The sequence below is a fragment of the Cystoisospora suis genome (genome assembly GCF_002600585.1).
Source record: "Cystoisospora suis strain Wien I chromosome Unknown contig_1593, whole genome shotgun sequence".
Taxonomy (NCBI): Eukaryota; Apicomplexa; class Conoidasida; order Eucoccidiorida; family Sarcocystidae; genus Cystoisospora; species Cystoisospora suis.
In genome coordinates, this window is record NW_027154393.1 from 1 (window position 1) to 20,780 (window position 20,780).

General features: G+C 51.2%; 3 protein-coding genes across 3 annotated transcripts; 2 read left to right on the top strand and 1 right to left on the bottom strand.

Moving 5' to 3' along the window:
• The first annotated feature begins 3,141 nt into the window (after positions 1-3,141).
• CSUI_003521 (uncharacterized protein) lies at positions 3,142-10,810 on the top strand. The gene is made up of 2 exons (XM_068063717.1): positions 3,142-5,259; positions 6,173-10,810. The coding sequence occupies exons 1-2, from the start codon at positions 4,006-4,008 to the stop codon at positions 7,685-7,687; spliced, it is 2,769 nt and encodes a 922-aa protein (XP_067924298.1). The 5' UTR covers positions 3,142-4,005; the 3' UTR covers positions 7,688-10,810.
• Positions 10,811-11,691: 881 nt separating this feature from the next.
• On the bottom strand, positions 11,692-14,834 carry CSUI_003522 (ribosomal protein rpl23a). The gene is made up of 3 exons (XM_068063718.1): positions 14,467-14,834; positions 13,343-13,505; positions 11,692-12,168 (listed from the first exon to the last, which is right to left on the bottom strand). Exons 1-3 carry the CDS (start codon positions 14,480-14,482, stop codon positions 11,820-11,822), a joined length of 528 nt encoding a protein of 175 aa, XP_067924299.1. The 5' UTR covers positions 14,483-14,834; the 3' UTR covers positions 11,692-11,819.
• A 751-nt stretch (positions 14,835-15,585) lies between these two features.
• On the top strand, positions 15,586-20,707 carry CSUI_003523 (peptidyl-prolyl isomerase; the record flags this gene model as incomplete). Its single annotated transcript, XM_068063719.1, has 7 exons — positions 15,586-15,861; positions 16,499-16,553; positions 17,236-17,312; positions 17,820-17,925; positions 18,877-19,075; positions 19,850-19,943; positions 20,591-20,707. The coding sequence occupies 7 exons, from the start codon at positions 15,586-15,588 to the stop codon at positions 20,681-20,683; spliced, it is 900 nt and encodes a 299-aa protein (XP_067924300.1). The 3' UTR covers positions 20,684-20,707.
• Between the last annotated feature and the right edge of the window lie 73 nt (positions 20,708-20,780).

Sequence of the window (20,780 nt, forward strand, 5' to 3'; positions counted from 1 at the left end):
CTCGCAACGGGCACGGACTGGGCAGCAGCCCTCTCCGCTGGCTCTTCGGGCAGGTCCATCTCTATCTTAGAGCTCGAAGAGCCAGCGGAGAGGGCTGCTGCCCAGTCCGTGCCCGTTGCGAGTACTGGCGCGGTGTGAGGTGTTGCCTGGGATCTAGTCTGTGGGGGCTTGAGACTGTGCAGTTCAGTTTGTTGTTTTCGCAGTGGCAGGGTGAGCGGGCGGGCACCGGTGCGTGGTCTGTCTGTGGTGGCTCAATACCGGTTGAGATCCCTGTCGCAGTCTGTACCCTGTCTTCCGGTTGCCGGTGTGTCCGCTTGGTGCCGCGCCCGCGGCCCGTTTGCATTGAGGACACGGATCTTTGTCCTTTCTCTGTGAAAGCAGCCTTGCAAACCTCCATGTGAGATATTCCGCAGTACTGGTATGGACGCGATACAAGCAAGCTGTCCCACTCTTTCCATGAAGGACATTCCCAACCACATCAGTTCTCAAAGAGCAGCCACAACCCGGTTTGTTTCCGTGAATTCGCTGAGCCGAGGTTGATAACGCCTGTGACTTCAGTCCGAGAGAGTGTGTGCCCTAGGCGTTACTTTAGTTGCTGGTTCCCATCAGGGATTACGACAAAATCAGAAACTCGGCTATCGCCACACTGGTGGCATCACGTCACTGACGCCGCAGCGCGGACATGGCAGGCTGCAAGAGTCTATCGTTCAAATTACCGATAACAGCGCTGAACCCCAGTGCACAATCTCATTGTTGTCCGCCTTTGAAATCACTAACAGAGGGACTAAAGATCCACACACTCTCGGCGACAGGGGCCTGAAGCGAGTGACCGCTCTCGCCTCAAGGCCCCGCCCTCGATAAAGTTGTCCAGAGACGGGTGGGTGGACTGTTGCCCAAAACCGATGTTGCAATCCGAAGAGACCACATGATTGGCGATGGCGTAATTTCGTACGATGTTCCGTAACCCGTCCGAGGATCTCCGCCCCTCGCTCTACGCTACGCGTTCTTTACATCCCCCTTCCCGCTCAGGGATCGCTGGCTTGCCGTTTGGGGTCTCTGCACTCTTCCCGTCTTTTGCCACTGGAAGTGGAGCCGTTTCGTGGATAGCACTTTCCATACTTCCCCCCCTGTAGTCACTAACCCGGTCTCGACAGAAGGGAGGTAGTGTATTGGCGCCTGGAGGCCGGGGGCTACAGGGGACGGCCCAAGCACTTAGGGGGGTCGATCGAACCTAGCCTACCGGTACACCACTTCGGAGCACGAACCATCGCTCTGCGATGCGGGGTGAAATTCGATCACGTGTCGGAGGGTAGCCGTCACGGTTACTTCGACTGGAAGCGTCTTTTAGTCGCACGCCCGAAATAGGTGTTTTCACCAAGGGGAGACCATCACTCGGCAGCAGTCCGGAGTTTGTAGGGGAAACGGTTCCCTGCCTGTTAAACACCAGCCATGTCTAGCAGTGTGGTCCAGTTCACGTTCTGGGGCCTCACTGTCCGGCGCTTCGGCCCTGCCGCGCGGTCACTGGTTAACCGTTCTTGTTGAGCCAATCTGCCATCCGGTGGGAGCTGCTCTTAGAAAAGCTGACCATCAGAACCAAGCCCAACGCTCCCTTGAAGGTCCGAAGGGAATGACCGCCGAGGGTTCGCGCGGACCATGGAGACCCCCACCAAGCAGTACCCCCCAGAAATTCTCTGTCCCGTTTCACACATTTCCGACTCAGGCGCACTTACACATGACTTTGGGCTGCATCCAGAATCCTCTACTTCGTACCGAAACCACCGAAACTCATGTTTGACTCAAGCGCACCTTACGTGCGAAGCCCTCAGTTCCCCGTCTTCTTTCCCGAAGGGGGTTCAACCAATGTATTTTCTTTCTTTTCTTTCGTCGAGCTGACCGATATTCTCGCCCGCTGCTGCCACTGTTTCTGCGGGTTGAGGCGCGAGGTCGGACTGATCAGCCGATAGGAAAGCGCCTGCCTGCCCTGCCAGCAACGGGCGGAAACGTGGGGTCTTGAACGTGACTTACGCTCGAGGTGATTTCGACTACCCCGTGTGAGTCGCCGCCGGTCTCCTACATTCACGTGCTGGAGTTGGCAACCCACTGAGAAACAAGCGAACGCGCTCACGTCATTTCTTGCATGTAACTCCTGGTCTTTGTGAAGAACGCGACGGTAGAGCCCGTAAAGCGCCTGCTGCTAACGGTCCCCGTAACCGATTTGTAAGGCGCGCCTTCGCCGAGAACGTCTCTCCTGCAAGAGCCTACAATTGGCGCATCCGTGTCGCCGGTGTCAGCCGCTTGCAGCTACGTTTCACAGGATACGAACACAAGTGATCGCGGCCTCCTCGCGGGCAGGCCCTCGGGGGCATGATCCGAGGGGAAGTGGTATACATCGCACTCAGTTGCGGCTACTATGGTGTAGTTGGCTTTACTATCTTCGGCAGTTGTTTGTCTCTGGCAGAACTTGCTCCAAGTTGCGAAGATCATCCTGCACTACAATTTTTCCCGATACCGCACACTTCCGCTGTCTCATTTCCTCCTTCAGTCGAGCTCCGCCCAAGATCGGCTACCTATGTGGCCCCGACCTGGTGAGGGTAAGCCGCTGCAGAGAGAGCCACCGAAAACCACGTGGTTGGAGCTGTCCCCGCTATCGATTTACACGCCGGAAACGACTCCGTCGGGCGCTGCCTTCTGACTGGTGAAACTAGGACAAGTTGAGGCTAGAGCTTCGCACGTCACATCAGCATCTTTTTCCCGTCATCCGGACTTGGTGTGACTTGTCCGTTGTGTTGTGTTAATCTGTATTCCCGTCACTGCAAGCAGCAAACCGTCGGCCGGTTGCTGGAACGGCAGGGAGGGGCAGTCCGACTAGCAAGTGTCCGTGCGAGACGGGACTAGGCTCTGAAACTCGAGGTTGCTCACTAGCTTTTCTCGATCGAGGACTCGCGGCTGTAATCAAAAGCAACGGCTGTCCCGCAGAACGTGCGTTTTCCTCGAGGTTGCGAAAACCCCAAAAAAGGCATGCAGCTGGTGTTCTAGTAACGTCTACCAAACTTGCGGTCAGCGGCTTTACCACCCGCGCACTGTCGTCGCCACTTACCTTCTCCCTTGGTGTGCTGCCCGCCTGTCTGGTCCTTCCGTCCCCCCGGGAGTATCTTACCTCTTCACCCACCTCCTCATTACGTGTGTGCTTGGATCTCGGATTTTCATGACTTTGCTGGTCTGCCAAGATACATCCATAGAAACGTGATTTCATTTTCAGGTCGTCTTGTTGAAGGTGGTGTCTAGTAGAGTGATGTGTCTAGGAGCGCCAAAAACGGTCATCCTTTCTGGACAAGACATTTTTCCCAGAAAAAGGTACGCCGATTTTTTACCACTGTTCTTTCGTACACAGTGGTTGCACTTTTTCTGTTGTTCAGCTTTTTTTTTTTATCTCCGTCCCCGCTCGGTTCCCACGTGCACAACCCCGACCCGGGCACGCCGCCGTTCCGGCAGAGCCCCTCTGACTCGCATGGCGGGAAAGCCTGTGCACCAGCATCTGCTACGCGAGACTCAGCTCTGAGAAGGAAAATTTCTCGGTGCCAAAGCTTCTGTCTCCACAGAGTTCTGCAGATGGATGCAGCAGCGCGGAGCTCCCGAAAAATGCCTCCTCTTCTCTCGAATCATCCGCCGTAGGCACTTTGCTTCTCGTCGCCCTTACGTTTATACAGTCTCGGTCAAGTCATCAGTGCCTACAGAGGGAGAATCTGTTTTTCATTGCAACCTCCGGAGGACCCAGAGCTGTGTCTGGAGGCAGTCAAAGGCTCTTGAACACCTCACATGCGTCTTGCCCTCTACCGCCAAGCTGTCGGTTTCCACCACATCCGAAGGCGTCCACGCTGCTCTCCACTTTTCCTGAAACCCTTGGGTATCATTACCCAGTGAGGCAGGGATGTCCCAACAGTCAGTTGTCCCCGCGACTTCAGCCCTGCGTTTTCTTCCCTACGAACTTCCCAGAACGACGTCGCCATGCAAGTCGCAGCCCTTGTGGTTGAAGGCACCGTTGTAGCCACCTCGCCGCCTGGCGCCGGTTCGGGGTGTGCGGCGTACTCACCTTCGCTGTCGAGGTCCAAACAAGCTCAGTCTCAAGAAGGCAGTCACAGCCCGTACGTGCCCTGCTCTCCGTTGTTGAATTCAGCGCGCCTTTCCGTGGATTTGCTGAGGTGTACCTCTCCAGCCACCCGTGCAGAAGTACTACAAGGAACAGAACAACTACCGTGCCTGGCATTACAAACTCCGCAATACAGCTCTCCCTCTCCGTCTCCTACAATCAAAACGCTTATGCACTCTCCTGCTGGTCGGCGGGCTCGGGACGGTAGACCTGAAGGCCACCAGCGTGTCCCAGTGTGTTGTCATACTGAAAGTGTGGCAGAGGTGGCGGTCATGGGTGGTGTGGTTGACACCACTAGCTGGTGTGTAGCTACTTCATCTGAATCAGTGGCGGGAAACCCGGTCCGAAGATCTTCTGGGGTGACAAATTTACCCAAAGAGACCAGGGAGTCTGTAGTGGCCGAACGCGCTGAAGGTCCACGGCAGCTGTCACTCAGCACACCGTTGAAGGTGTCCCCCCCCCTCTGCCGTAGTCCTGTGTCTAAGAATTTATGTCTGCCCGTACCTGAAGATGACAGGGCTGGAAGTCTGGCTTCAGAAAGTCTTGGTCAAGGCACTTCTAGCTATGTAGCTATGGGCTCTATCTCCGGTGATAACGTTTTGTGTACCTTTGCGGACGATGTGGTTGTTGAGCACCAACAGGAGCCGTTGCTTTTGGACAGACGGCCCGGTGATGCAAGCTGTAGCTATGAATCCGATGAGGTGAAAGAATGCCCATTTCTTTCTCCTTCTTTTCGGAGCGTAGATGATCAGGTCACAATTCAGTCAATGAACTCTAGCCTTTTCTCAGGAAAAAGTAGCTCTCTGCCACAAACTCAGTCTCGCGGAGGCGGAGGCTCGGGGAATCCTGTCACACTTTTGTTGCCGATCCCCACTCGGCGCAGGGATCTAAAGGCCTTTACGAGAGACGGGGGAGAGGGAGACAGTTCTTCGGAGGAGGTTTTGTCGGAGGATTCAGCTGTAGAGAGACCCCCTCCAAGAGAACTCTTTGGTCCGATGGGTCGTCGAATTCGACCAATCCGCAAGACCCAGCCACCAGAGAAAGCTGGAGACGGGTCTCTCTGTCCGCATCTGGCCAAACGTGTTTCTTTTGGCAGTCCTCTCTCAGTCGAGGTAGGTATTCACTCTTCAGAGGGGGTGAACAGGCTAACCGCGCTGAATGAGGGATACCCCAATCACTGCCCTCTAGTCTAGTTTATTGGCATTCTTCTCCGGGTACCACTGATTCTTGGACGTGCTTCAGTCATCACGGTGCTGCCTGTAATCGGTGTGCCTTCATTCAGGCTGCCCAGCTTCATTCAAGCACGGAAGACATGGTGTATTTAATATGTTTATCTGGGAGAGGCCACCCCCATAGAGTGCCAAGTTTTTGACGGGACTCTTCACTTGGCGTGCGGTAAATGCGGTTTGCTGTGGGGTGTGTAACGGTACTGAGAAACACTGGGTCTCCTGTGTCCCTCTCTTTGAGCCTTGTGCGAGTGAACAGCCGTTTCTTTGTCTTCGGCTGTACTGCCGTAATCAATTGTCCTCGGCACCCTACGACTCTTCACGTAAACCCTTATACATGTAGCATCTACGTGTGTCTATGTCTTTCGGTTATCCAGTTGGGCGTAGGTCCGGGGACGAGAGCTTGAGTGAGAGCAGCAAGATTACGTCTATGCACGCATGTCGACTCCTGTCGCTTCCCCCCACGTGTGTCTCACTGAGCCGGAAATGAAATGCTAGACCAGAGAGACAGCATCTACCACCTCTTGTTGTCCATCCCAGCAATCACGCGCTTAGAGGGAGTTTTGGTGCTTGGGGGTTTCCAGCTACGGTACTCTGTCATACAGTCCCTTCCACCCCTCAGTCCTAGTTTCACTCCAAGAAGCGTGTCATGCTTTGTTCAGGTATCCTTGCACAGACACTCGTGTCAGGATACCCTCTAGACGGGTAAACATTCGCAGGTGCGAGCAAGCCTTGGGTCAACTCTGTAAATACAAGAAGTGCTGATATCACATTGCTTCTTTTCTCCTGATGCCTTCAGGTACACCAGTATTCCTACGCGGATGGGTCCAAAATAAGCGGAGGAAGCGTGACAAGCAGTCAAGACAGCTCGAACAGCAGTCTGGGTTCCTTGTTGTCTTCACCTTCGACTCAGTGTCTTCTTTTGCCTGCACGTGAAAACAGCTCTCCAACAGAGGAATGCAGCTTTGCATTCGTGAGACCAGGGTCCACTCCAGCAGGACGTGGGGGTTTTCTCTCTCCAACTCCTCGTGCTTCTACTGCCGCTAATCCACTACCTCGGTCTCCTACTTGCCTCTCGTGTGATACAGGAAGAGAAGGGGGACGGCTTCCCCTGACCAACAGTGAAGCCTCGTATTCGCCTTTGGCCGCAGAAGAAGAGACTTCTTACAGTGATAGCAGTGGATGTATGACCCGGCGCCACAGTGACACCTCAGGTAGAGGGAATGACTTCCCATCGTTCCGTCTTTATGTTGCTGGCAGCTCCACACCGGAACGGGGCGTTTCATCACTGTCTCCATCAGTTTGTTCTCCTGTCGTACAGTCTCCGTCGGCTGTTTCCTGTAGCCCTGCGCAGGCTTCATTATCCCCAGTGTCCCACGTTCATTCCTGTCGGCGGATCTCTCCCAAACCGCTTCTTCCGCCTGGTGACAGTGGTTTCCCGGTCTCTCCACCCTCTACGAAGCATGGAGGCACTCGAAGTGTTACCCCTGGAAGCACAACCCCAAGCTCATCAAAGCATGCGCACGGGCTCCGCTTGTTGGTAAGCAGTCCGACAAGGAGTTGTTCTCCGAGAGCACAGCTGGATTCTCCTCGAAATCTAGTCCCCTCTCCTACTGAAGTTCAGTGGAATCAGAGCGTGAGTATGAGGAGTAGCGTGTCCAATCAGATACCTGACGCCTCCCCCCTTTCAGCAGTTTACAAGACAAGACTGGCTCGATCGCCGACATATCTTGTGCCGCAGCCTCGGCTCTCTCCGTCGTCCGCTTCGCAGCGAAACAGCTGCGGGTCACCAGAGGACAGACCGAGCGTATGCCATATGACTCCTCATTTCTCGATGGACAAAACCAGGGTCTCTTCTGTGTCAGAATCGCCGGTTCAGAAGCTTTTTGCAGGGCCTCCTCTTCCTGTCGGTCGGACACCTCACGGGGAAATTCTTAGGGAGACGGGAGGAAGCAGCCGTGAGAATTACGGAACACTTCACCCAGATAGCCTCGTTAACGACGGTGAGGAAAACTCCCCTTTCACCTCTTTGTGTGTAAATCAGCACACAAGCTGCACCCACACACTAGGGACATCCTTATCTCCAGAGAATTCATCAGACGTTTCTGGCCTGCAACATCCGGCCAACATGGTTGGGGTGACGGTGAACTCAAATCCTCAGATTACGTTGTCGGACTGTGTCGTCAGTGGCAGTCGCAATGACTTTCCGAAGGACTTCCCTCAGTCTCCTACCGCCTCAGTTTCTCCTTCTCGTCCCCTTGCATCAGTCCGGTGTAGCTGGTGTGACGTCGGTTTCATGCCTGGAAGGGCCTAGTGCTCACGCGCCTCTGTCCGTGGTGCTCTCGACAGACAGCAAGCGAGGGACGGGGCGTCTCATTGTTCTGTCCAATGCGGCAGACACCGAGATGCGAAAAGGAAGTCGCCGCTGCTGAAAAAAAGCGCGTAGCCGGGATTTCTGTGCTTTCTCGAGTTGCAGGCATCAGAATACATGCTCTCCATCTTTCTATGTCACTAGTTAGAGCCTCGGTGTAATAACGGCAGCCGGTGTGTTATAACTCCGAGGTTTTCTTCTTCTTCCGGTGACCCTGTCTGGCAACCCGCACTCTTGGTTCCACCGCAGACCCCTGTTCTACCCGTCGTTCAGATTCTACTGTTTCTTTACGACGAGGGGGAAGGGAGGAGGCGAACGAGGGGGAAAAGCACCGGAGTACGGACAGCTTTCTCTTGTGTACGGGGATCTTCCACGATACCGTTCTAGCAATCAAGAGACAAAGACGTCTTCCAGTTCCAGTTTGCTTAGCTCCTTCAAAATGGAAGAGCTCAGATACCTAGTGTTAACAGCGAGTGCTTAAACAGGACCTACTTCGCCTGTGCTTCGTGATGGAAGAGGCACGCCTGGTTGTTTTGGTGGTTGGTTTTCTCTACGAAAAACGGAGTTTCCCACGTTGGGGGTGCCTGACTCCTCGCCTGATCCTCGTCAGAGACTGGATTCTCATGAAGATGTAGTGTGCCCGGAGAATGTCTAGTCCGGGCTTGCATCTTCGATCGTCACCTCTACAGAGGAGGACGCAGCAGAACTTTTCCCCCAAGAAAGGGATATCAAAGCATAACAGCGAGTCATAAGCGCGCGGGGCAGGAAGATTCAGCTCATGCTCGAAGGAAGGACAACACAGCATACCCGAAGGGTCACTGGATGGTAACAGTTTCGTCTGACCAGGACGCTCAATACGTCTTCTCGTGCTCCAGGATGACTTTTCCGTGGCAACGGCATCGGAAAGGGAGGAGAGCGTAGTGCAACCTCACGTAGGAGGGGCTCTTACCGCTGGCGATGAACAGATAGAGACAAAGCGCAGTCAACAGGAAGTACGAGTGGACACGCTACAAACATCGCCATCATTATTGATTCTGGAGTCTAGGAGTTTGTCTGTACTAACTGCAGGCTGTTTGGAAAGATACAGCGGACACCCCCTTGGTACCTGTTTCCTTCATGACCAAGAGGGAGGAGATCCTCCAGACATGCATCCAGGGGCGTACGCTAGTGTCATCCGACCGTTCCCAGGAGACAAAGCAGCCATATCGCCATCAGCGAGTTTCCTCAGGCCGCTGTGCCGTCGGGCATATGCAGGAGGCTCAGGGTAACGAGCGTATCAACTCCCCTAGAAGACCGTCTCAGTTCCTCCTCACGCCGAACAGGCACAGAACGTTCCACCTGCTGTACGGAGCAGCTCAGTTGCACCGGTCATGGGAGAGGATGAAGTCGCGGCAAATACTATTTTTCAACGTACAGACGTTAGAATACAGAGGGGCACAGTCTTTCCAGCCGAAGACAGCGCAGGTAACTAATCGGAAGAAGGCGAAATGTGCCATTCTGGGGCCACGTGGTGGAGGCCAGCCGATCTGGTCTCCGCTGAAGAGCGGAGAGCAGTCTCTCCGAAGTGGCAGGTGGAATACCCAGAGATACGCCAACAGTTAGCATGCGAAACTTGCGCTCAGTATGGACGTCTTTGAACAAGGAGGGGGGGGGCGGGAGTGGAGTAGTCGACGAGTATCGTCCGGCGGAAGGTGATGAGTGACCCTCGGTTGTTGCAGGCAGCTTATGATCCTAAGCATATTACTAGTCAGGCGGGCATCCATTTGTTTGCACACGCGGTTCAAGGAAAATCTGTCTAGTATATCTCTAAAGAAATCAGTATTCCAAGCGTCAACTAACAGTCTTCACCATGGTGCAGCTCTCATCCAGTTTCTCAGAGCATTACTTCGCGATTATCGACAGACCGTGACGACAGAGCGGCATCTTCAGCGATCTCGGGAGAAGGGGGGAGAATGCGGAGCAGAAGGCTGGAGTCATGGTTTGTGTGAAGTTCAGGAAGTAATCGTTGACAACAAGCGCCAGAACACCAGTCAGTCACGTTTGCGAGAATAGTGTATGGGTGCACACGGCAGTCAGAGGAAGGGTTGGACCTGTCATGAACAGAAGGTTGAGGTAATAGAATGAAGGCCTCACTGGAGGCAAGGCAGGTCGATCAGAACTATGTCTGAAGTCAGATGAAGTTTGGTTTCTTCCTTTTTCATTCGTTCGCAAGAGCCGTCGCCAAAATATCGAAGGTTTTGCGCCGTTTCGCAAGACTATACTGCATACGTGGCCCGCCGTGTAATCGCGAGCGGGATAAGAGACGAAGACCCAGACTCCTCTTTCCAAAGCCGTGTGGGAGTACAGTCGATCACGCCATGTTTAGCCGTGTATTTTTTTTCGTGAGGATTGCCAGGGAGCCAGTGGCGGGCACGGGGTTGGTGAAACAGGTTTCTTCTACCCGCTGTGGTTTTTGTTGAAAAACTCCAGTTTTGGTTTATGGTCATCCATCGTCTGTCTTTCTGTTGTCGTACGCCTCCTGTTGATGTCAAAGCAGAAGCCCTAAGGGACGTGTGTGATACTTATCCGAACTCTCTCCTAATCTGTATCGCGTCAGTCGCGTTCGTGATTATAGTGGCGCCGAAAGTCCCCCAAATTTTTGTATTGATTTTGTCAGTTTTCTCCTTCTGCTACTAGGTCAGACAGGGTTTTCCTTGTGACCGTGTTGCGTCCGTCTCTCTTTTTAACCGATGGCCCCTTGTGGGCGGTAGCCCTCGGACGGATACTGGCGTTTTTGCATGCGTGTCGCGGCCTTTGTAGATGGCCTCTCTCAGTTGGATGAATATGCGTAGTCTGTATAGAGTCCGACCGTCATCGCGTCAAGGACCACCAGTTCTTAAGGCCTTGTGGCCGCTGCCTTGTGAAACTTCGAACATTTCAAAAACCATTCACTGCTGCCTTTCATGTGCTGAGAGGCAGGCACCTAGAGGGCGACTTGTTACCGTGCACACACGAAACTACAGGGGGACGCACTCTACTGACTGAAATACCTTAGAGGCCGTACTCTAGCGTAGTTTGCTTCTAGAGACCAATGATTTTAGACCTCCCAGAACGCAGATGTTGCCCTCCACCTGTTGCTCGTGGCGATGGATTTCTAATTCTTATTCTACCTGGTTTTGCTGTTATGTCAGACTCTGTCTACATATGCTGATGAATTGTAACTGGTACGGCCCGATATCTTCTGAAGTTTACGCATTCAAAAGACTCTGCGGAACCTCTCCGAATTACTCAACTTCAGCGATGGATCACCGCGGCCCCTGCACACGCTACTTATGCACTGACCCATAACCGCAATGGCGTCGCCCATGCGCGCCAAAGTGTCCTTTGGCATCTGAAAGTAGCAGTGATGACGGGTGTTCAGGTAACGTTCTGGGGCTTCGACAACCGGAAACCTCGCACTCCTTGTGAATCAGCGGTCGGGCGCATCCAGACGTCTTTCCAACATCTAGTCCTATCCCAGACGTTGTGCCGATCGGTGTCACGACGCTGGTTCCCTACAGTTTTGAGCAGGTCTCAGTAGAAGTATCCGCATTCCCGGCAATCTGCTCGACGGAGGAGCGGTGCTCTTGTAAGGACAGTGGTATCCCTAGTCGACGTGTGGTATGGTGGTTGTTTCGTTCTCAGGATGTCCTCAAAGACGGTACCGAAGTGGCTGGGGAAACAACGTGGCCATGCTATCCCTGTGTGTACGTCCCTAGTGTCTTCCTCGACCAGGCGAGTCGAGAGGCTCTCCGAGTCACTATCTAAGTCCCCCACACCCTCAGCCCACAAGCACGTGGGGCTACTGAGCACCACCACCTGCGCCACCCCGCCACTTTAGCCCGCTGTACACCAGACGAGGTATCGACTCATTTCGTTGATGGCTGAAGTCTTTACACCACAAGTGGACCACGCGACCACAAAGACTGAGAACAAAGAGTAGCGAGGCGACGGACAGGTTTACCTATTATCATGAACACACAGTCAATCTAGGTAGGAAGAAAGAAGGTTTTGTTTCTCTATTCGGGAAGACGGACTGTATCAACGTTATCAGCCTTCAGATGATTCCGATCTTGTTCGCCACATCCAAAGCGTCATAATCCGGGGTCAGTCGAACATAGGCTTTCTTGACTCCGTCAGGTCTGATGAGGGTGTTCACTCGTAGAGCCTTAACATCATAGAGGTCCTTAACAGCTTGTTTGATCTGCTGCTTGTTGCTACGAGGATGAACCAAGAATACCAGGGTATTGGTTTCCTCGATCTTCTTCATCGCTGATTCTGTTGTCAACGGATGACGGATGACCGCGTACTTGTCGGTCTTTGGAAGCTTGGGGAATGTGCATGATGAAGCCTCGGTTGAGTGCTTGACGACTTTCGGAGATCGTCTCTTACGTAGTGTGTGCGGTCTAAAGATTTCAACAGCGGAGCACACATTCTTTTTATCCGCTCCAGTAGTAATATTGGTTGTAGCTCTTACATGTTTACGGACGGGATGAACGTATCTTCTAGCGAAGGACCACTATTTGGAAGACCAGAGTATTCCTCCCTGAAAAAACCTTTTACCCGCAATATCACCCTCCGAGTTCCACACGTATTGCCGTACTTGAGCCTTCAAAATACACGTCTATTTGAAGGAACACATCCGTGTGTACACCGCGAAGGCGTGGTGTCAATGGTAACGAGAGACGCAAAACCAGACAAGCAAGCAGCCCACGTCAAACTCGCGCTCATGTACCCCCCTTCCGTTACATATAACTGTCAACACATGAAAAGCACGTGCACTCAAAACTCCGGCGCATCATGCACGCGTACATTCTATCCATGTCTGAGTGTCGACTGACAAGTAGGGAACGAGCTGAGCAAAACGCTATGAATCCCCGCTTGTTAATTTCACTCCGCATTCTTATAGCCGCCCTACAATCAGATACCGAAGACCGGAGGAACAAGTTCCACCCCGGTACCAGCGAAAAAAACGGCAGAAGATATATTCACTCCACGTGTACGTACATACACAGTATCCATGTACTCTTCTGAGTGCCTATCGAGATAGAGAGATATCTTCAGCTTCTAGACCAACAGTGCATGCACATCACACAAAATTTCGTTCTTGAGCGAAGACAGGACACAACAATGAGAGAAAAGACGGGTTGACTCGTATGTATTCAGCTACATGAAGAGGTATATGCCGTGTATGGGAAAGACTAGTTGTACGGATACAGATAACACAGTACAGTAATCCGACTTCCCCTCTTCGCTCTGCCCACTATACGCTAACAAGGCCATCCAAAGAAGGCGTGGAAGCGATATGGATTCCTGATTCACGCAAAGAAGAGAAGATACTTTACATCAGTTTTTGCAAAAGCTGGCAGAGGAAGGTCAACGCGGTCTTCGAATGAATCGCGACAGTAGATACAAAATATACAGCTAGTCTCAATAAACTACAATATATAGAACGACATATATAAAGACGTTGGAAAAAAGCCCTGGTATCTGGTCCCTTGCTATCTCATTCTCTTCCACGCAATGTCTTTCTCCGCCCAGGGCGAGAAGAAAGAGTAGACGCGGCAGCTGTCAAATTACCTGAAGAAATGCACATTTGTGCGGACGCGAGCCATCTTGAAGCTGTTGGAAGTCTTAAGGTTCTTTGAGGCATTCTGAGCCTTCTTCACCTTCACGTTCTTGGCGCCGCTTGATGCATTCCCTCCCTTCTTGCTTCCTCCGGCCTTAGATGCCGCTCCGGAACCTGCAGAAACCAAGAGAAATCTCATCGGATCTACCCCCCATATCACACTGACACATATACAGTAGGGGGGACATCTATATATTTCTCTAGCAGGAGACTGACAAGATCTGTCTACGATTTTGAACGTACACAGATGTGAACGCGGAAGTGTAGGTATGTAATGACTGTAGCAGGTGGAAAGTGGAGAAGGAAGAGGATGCATCTAAGCAGTCCGTGCCTGCTTCCCTTTCTGCTTGGAGGTGTAAGCGCATGCGGCTGTACATCAGATTGCCACTAACCATATAGGCACGTCTACATTGATGCACGCTGCATGTAGTGAGGTGGGCCAAGGGGAAACGGATACTCTCTCTGACCAGCAAGCAATAGACACATTACATGTGTAAGAGGCAGGTATCGTTCTCCCGTGTGGCCTGCTCAAAGGACCATGCTGACATCTCCATCACGACAGCCTCGAAAGGCTGCCGTTATGTTCTGACAAAGAGCGTCAGCAGCGAAAACTTGTTTCTCTACAGTACACCTTTGAACATTCGTACGACGGGCCTAGAAACACAACAGGGAGAAGCGGACACCCGCACCACCGTCAGCAGCTATCCTCATCAACGACCCGATAATTAGCTTCCACGTTTCCCTTCAGCAGAGTCACTTCTTTCCAACGAGGAGCATCCAAGAAAGGCATCATCCTTTTCACACCCTTTTGCCTTCCCCTCTATTGACAACGGAAGTCAGCTGGATCCACCGACCCCTGGAGAAGTAAAAATGAAGAAACGCTATCCTCTCTCTTCCCACGAAGAGAACCTAGCTACGTCGGAGATCTCAGAAGAAAGCGAAGCCTCTGGAGGTTCATCATCTATGGATAACTCCACAATCCAAGAAAGAAACTGTCGCTGCGGCATTCTCTACGGTGAAGCTGAAGTAGCATGTGGGGGATGTGTTGGAGGATAGAACGAGGCGGTACACATACCTTTCTGAGCAGCCATTTTGACTTCTAGGTGAAAGAGATAAGAAACGAGAAAAAGCAGTGAGATTTAGGGAAAGAAAACGGTAAGTTTCCTCCCTAGTCAGAAAGCACGGGACGGTATGAGAAAGAGGGTCTTTCTTTTCTCATAGAGACTCGAGAAGAGCGACCCTTCATTCACCACACGCTTCTCCCCCCTCTTACTCTTACTACACTACTGTAAAAGCCAACCGCCAACCTCCACAACTACCACTGGGGCTATATATGATTCGACGGCTAAAATAACGCAGGCCCCCAGGCCACTCATATACCACTACCACGACCAGAAGGCTAATCCCTCCACTCCCGTTGGTTGGTCCCTCTACCACCGACATTCCCGAGGCCCACTCAATCCACAGACAGGCAGCAGCGAGACTACCTCCTTTAGAGCTCTCATCGCCCCGCCGCGAATCCGTGTCTCCAAATACCGCGCTTAATGTTTCCCAGAGATTCATGTGTTTGTTGAAGAATCCTTGGATGCATGTGCATGCGCTAGAGTTCGACACATAATGAGTCCCTTATCACCACATGCACCGGCGTTTTCCTGCAGTCTCCCGTTGCCTTGGTTCTTCTTTGTTTCTTCTTCTCGAAGACGGCTCGGTTTTTTCTCAAGATAAGATGTGTGCCTGGTGACGCTTCGACAAGCTCTTGCCTTTTTCAGTACGACCGGAGTAGTAGTGGTAGTCTTAACAGCCGTTAGCCGTTTTGTGTTTACTTGCTTAGATGGTCGTCTTCCTCTTTTTCAGTCTTTACCGCAAATCTCCCTTTCCTGACCGCCAGAATCTGTGCGCGTATGGTCTCTGCTATCTCTTCTTCCTCGCTTCTTCCTTCGTAACTTCGTTTTCCTAGTCTTAGGTGTTGTCTTCTTGCATGGAAAGAGGAACGACTTTGGAAATGGCGCAAGCAAACGCGTCAACTTTTCTTTTCTCGCAACAGATACTTCCTTCTCAGCAGAGTTACGCAGGTGTCACTACCATCGATATCTCCTCTTGCCTCGAACTTCTATGACCAAGTCACGATCCCAGTTATACTCAAGTAATTCACCCTCCTAGGATGCCCCGCGTTCGTCTCCCTCCTGTTCGCCCTATGTTTGGGGTGTCTGCGTCATCTACAACCTCTTCTAGTCGGCTTCAATTTCCTTCATCATCTCCGTCACGTCATTCAAATTTAGACTTCTCTGCTGAGGCGCCTGAATCTATCACTCCTTCGCGTCTCGCGACATCACATTTGGAGAGGGAGGGGGACAGAAGAGAGAGTTCTGGAGAAGATGACAGCGTAAAGAGGTCACGAATTTTACCTAATCCTCTTGCTCATCTTGATATCTCTATAGGTGGACGTGATGCAGGCCGTATGGTCTTTCAGGTAAACTTTCTTGCGTCGGAGGACAACTACCGAAGAGAGACAAGGAAGCTCTTCTCCAGTCACACTTACACGGGTCGGGCGGCATACTTCTCTGTGAATCCGAACCGTAGTCTCCTCGTAGAAGACATTTCGGTTACTCTGTCGCGGCAAGAAGATATGCTAAAGAACACGCTCTGCTATTATCAGTGGAGGCACGTAGCATTTCGAAGAATACGTATCGGTGTAAGGATATCTATATCGCCATGTCTACGCCATCTGCAGAACGATCTCGTTCTAGTTGACTGCTCTGTGCGTGGTGGTCCAAGTCTTTCGGACATGTTTCATAAACTCGTAGGGTACATGGTCTACGTAAGAAATCGGCGACTGTGGTCTGATTGTGCAGGCTGAAATACGGAAGATACATACGTGTGTCTTCGTGTCTACTCCTCACAGCGCGTCTGCACTGCATACAGTTCTCCGTACTTCTCGCTCATCCCATAGCGCTTTCTACTTTCTTTGATCCCTTTGAAGGAGCGTGAGCAACGTGGTGCGTGTGTTGTGGAGGGATACCGATGACAGTCAATTCCCTTGTTTCCCTGCTTTTAAAGTGTGGCGTCTGTCTTTCTTTTGTTTCTTCTTGGGTGTACATACACACCAGCTTTTTGCAGATACACACCCCATTACTGCTGAGAATTTCCGTTGTCTATGTACGGGTAAGTCGTCTTTATCTCTTTTCTTCTGTGGATCCTTGCAACTACATTCAGCAGGACGGCTATTTCTCTTATAGAGAAACGGTTCATTTCTCTCCCTGCCTCTGTTTCTATGGATCGCTGACATAGCCTAGGTGTACCTTGGTCGCGCTGTGCATACACACGTACACTTGGGAGTTCTTTTTCAGGGGGGAGGCCTTCTCCTTCGCTCTTTGCTGCGGAATGCGGCTACGAAGACTACTATGAGCCATATATATATATATATATATTCATACATTTATGTGCACGTACCCTCGTCCTGAAAGTACATACTCCTGGTCTAAGAAAGAAAGTAGATGCTTCCCGACAGCTGAGGAGTGCAACCGGGTCGAGACCGTCTATGCTTTTGGCTGCCGTCATCCCTCTCCATCTACAGGTCATCTGCGCATATTCTCTGTACGTAACCTGCGTTGTCTATGGGTAGCCAGATATTTGTTTTCTTGCTACACACAGCATACATCTGCCCTCACTATTGAGAGTACTTCTACGGCGAAAAGGAGCTGTAACTCGCTGGCTCCATCCATTGTTTCTTTCGGAGTGTTGCCCTGCTATCTCTAAGGCTTCACTGTGAAGCTGTCGTGCCCGCTGTTATCTCTCGCCCCATGCATCTTCTCTTTCTCGAGTCGCTTTGTCTTCCCTCCTTCAGGTGAGACAGGCCTAGGCTACTGGATGCGTCCACGATGGTATAAGAGCACACCCTTTCACCGGATTATTCCTGGCTTCGTAAGTCTGGTTCTTTTCTTCTTCCTGTAGCAGCGCAGAACCTCTCACCTCTCTTGTCCTCCAGGAGTATGTAAACTAGTGGAAAGAAAGCAGGACGTGATCCTTCGCTCAAACCCGAGTTCCACGTGCTTTCATTCTACAGAGAAGCGAAGTCTACATTGGGTAGGCGATAGGGAAGAAACACGGGTTTAAGACGTCTTCATCCTTAAGTTTGATGCATGTATCTAAATACGGCCGACGAGGTCGGCTCCAGAGGAGGAAAACCCCCACGCGAAAAAGCAAGTAGGGACAGAGAGAGGTAGCGGTAGAACGTCTTCTCTCTCTTTTTGGCTCTGTGGAGTTCTCATTCGTGTGTAGGTCTTCTTTCACTCTTTCAGGAATTCAGACAAGTCATACCAAGAGTAAAGATGTGTACGGGCTGTCTCACTATGGTGAATGCATACCAACCATACGAACTGTGAAGATATGTGTTTGATCTGTCTTGATATCGATTATCTCTCATGCCAGATGTGCCAGGGCGGAGATATCCATAGGGGCGATGGCCGGGGTGGTGAGTGCATCTACGGTCAGTTTTTTCGTGATGAGCGTCACCTCTATAAGCATTCCCGAAGAGGTAGGCAGATAAGATCAAGGCCGGACTTGACTTGAGGTTCTTATCTGAAAGCATTTTCCAAAAATCTTCATCCGTCTTTCCCCTCGTTCGTCATCTGTCTGTGTCTGTATCTATCTGGATTCTCCTGTCCTTATGTATATGCTTCTGGAAACGAAATACGCGTACGAACTGACACATAGCTCTTCGGGATGTCTTCATGTGTAAGCCGCCTCCACACCTCCACCGCATTTCATGCGCGTTGTAGTTAGGAGAAAGTTTTCCGACTTATAGTTTTCCAGGCTCTGTTACCATCACAGGGAGATATTCTCAAGCGCTTTATCCAGTATTCTGCTCATTAGGGCCTGCTTCGCTGGTCTGTCTTATTCGTCTTGCCTTCCTCCTCGGAGTTTTGTTGTGAAAGTTTTACTCTTCCTCTCTCTCATATCTGGCCTAGCCTTATGTCGAAGCTAACAGAGAAAAGCTCATCACACACCTCGGTCGAACCTTTCTACTTATTTCTTCGTATGTGTGTTAAAGGAGTATATGTGCACTTCTCCATATGTATACATTCCTATATATATATATATATATATATGTCAGCATAGTGTAGGTATGTGTACCAATTTTGGTTGGGGTTTTTCAGTCAACATTGGAGATGCCTTTCCCTTGCATGATGTCTCGGACAGCTTTGCGAAAACATATAGCCCTGTATTTTTGCTGGACTTGTATATATGTATACTGATGCATGTCGGTAGCGGTTTATAGGAAAGAGATCGTGAAGTGAGAAGAAGTGGAAGATCAAGGAGGCTTTCCGTCAGTGTTCCTGTTAGCTTAGACCTCGTCCTTCGTCGACTCTGAACGTCTTCTTGTGGTGTAGGCGTCGGCCTAGAGGCAACGCACAGCGACTAGACTATGAGTTTCTCCTCCTAAAAGTTTGCTGGCTCTAAATGCTCTCGGACATCGGTGTCGCAGGGTTGCTGTCTATGGCGAAGGCTCGTATGCGCCATACAAATAACAGTCAGTTCTTTATCACCTTCGGCCCCTGTCCGTGGCTAGATGGAGAACACGTTGTTTTTGGTCAGCTAGAATCGGGCGCGGATGTGTTAGACCAAATCGAAGCTCAAGGGACGGCCGGAGGATGGTGGAGGAAGCCTGTTGAAATCTGGAACTGGTGAGCTTAACAAAAGAAGGAAGCGCGTGACTGTTGGTCCGGTTCCTTCGTCTTTTCTTTCGCGTCTGCGCGCTTTTGTCCTTAAAGCAATCGCGCGCATCTTCCTGGAAAGAGACAGACAGGCTGGATGTCATCCGGTACGTGTTTTCCGCGCTTCTATGGAGATGCCCGACGTACGTGTGGTAGTGGAGATATACGGAGGCAGTGTGCTGCTTTCTGTGAATCAAACATAGAGCTGTATCTTCATCTGGGTGTGTACATCCGTGCCAGATGCTTGGCGACGGGCATTTTTTCCGCATGGAAACTGGCTGTTTTTCTTCCTGCCTTTCTCTGTTCATCGGTCTCTATGAGTGTGTGTCTTCGTTCCTGTGACGTGGAGTGGTCGTTCTACGCTGTTTGGCTTTCAGCAGTATGTATGTACACCCCCTCGGGACTTCAGAGGGTTCTGCTGACCTAGAGTCCCCCTCTAGAGTGTTTGCGCGCTATGTGCGTTGATAGTGGCATGACATCTTTATACGTGTATATGCATAAGTCGTATGGAGTATCACTACATCCGCTGCTGCAGATTAGCGTTTGTGTGCCGTAGAAATGAAAGCAACTACTCTTCCTCGTTTGTTTCTTCCTTTTTCTCTGGATAAAAACAATGCAAAGAGAAGGCTTCTCTACGCAGAATCCTGAACCTCAAACAAGCGGGCTTTTTCTTGGGATCGCGGATCTCCGCACTCCTCCGGACTCACCTGGGTTTGGGAACTTCTTTCCTGCTCTTCAATACAGTGGAGAGATTCATCTGAATACACTTCGACATATTCCGAAGGACAGAGAGGCTGCTGCGAGACATCGGAAGATGCTCAAAGATCTTATCATCGATGTGAGGCGAGGCGCACTTCTTTTCTCTCCTCCCGTATCGTTTCCCTCAATTAACATCACCTTATAGGTAGAAGCGGGGAAGTATGCCACCAGTGTTGACTGAAGGTGTGAGTATCCACCTGCGTTTGGACACTGCACTTCTGCAACAATTCGATAGGTCTCTCCATGTATTTCGTGGCTTCCTTTTTCATCAGAAAGCATGAAAAGGACAGCGAGTACGTTATCATAGTTGCTAGCGATCGCTTGTTTCTCCCGGGACTCACACTTCATTATATCGTCTGCGGCAGTTGTTTTGGGAATATGAAAAACCAGACGTTCTTGACCATACCTGTGTATGAATCCGACGACCTGTCTGTTATATGCCGTGAGCAGGGGGAGAAATCTGTTCTATCAAACAGCAAGAGCATGTCATCATCTACCTCGCTTTCCCTACCGCATCATATCTGAGTCTGTCTGACAGTGCAGCGATCGTAACGGAGAGTCGTAACGTTACCGTACTAAAATGCTTAAGTATCTCGGTCTCAAACAGTCCTACTCCCCCCACATCAATCATGATAACACTCGTGCTCAAGTGGTATATCCCTCGTAGCAAATGATCTCTGACGGAAGTAGCTGATGTCTTGTCTCTTGTCTTGGCGAACAAAACAGACGTCAGATCGTCCTGAGAAACTTTACGAGCCGAAGGAGCAGATCGTCCCGATCCCCGACGATATACACGTCAAGGCCCGAAGAGGTTTCTAAGGCAGACAGAAAAGAAAGGCTGCTCATGTTCGGCGGCTTCATCTTAACATCTTTCTTTTCTATCTCGAAGAGGAAAGCGCAAAAACCCTTCAACCGG

What these genes read in the sequence shown, in the direction of transcription:
- CSUI_003522 (XM_068063718.1), bottom strand. An exon ending in ACAAATGTGCATTTCTTCAG is followed by an intron (nt 12,169 to 13,342) that starts GTAATTTGACAG and finishes TGAAATCTTTAG; the next exon opens with ACCGCACACACTACGTAAGA.
- CSUI_003521 (XM_068063717.1), top strand. Translation starts at nt 4,006, where the DNA reads ATGCAAGTCGCAGCCCTTGTGGTTGAAGGCACCGTTGTAGCCACCTCG. An exon ending in GCAGTCCTCTCTCAGTCGAG is followed by an intron (nt 5,260 to 6,172) that starts GTAGGTATTCAC and finishes TGATGCCTTCAG; the next exon opens with GTACACCAGTATTCCTACGC.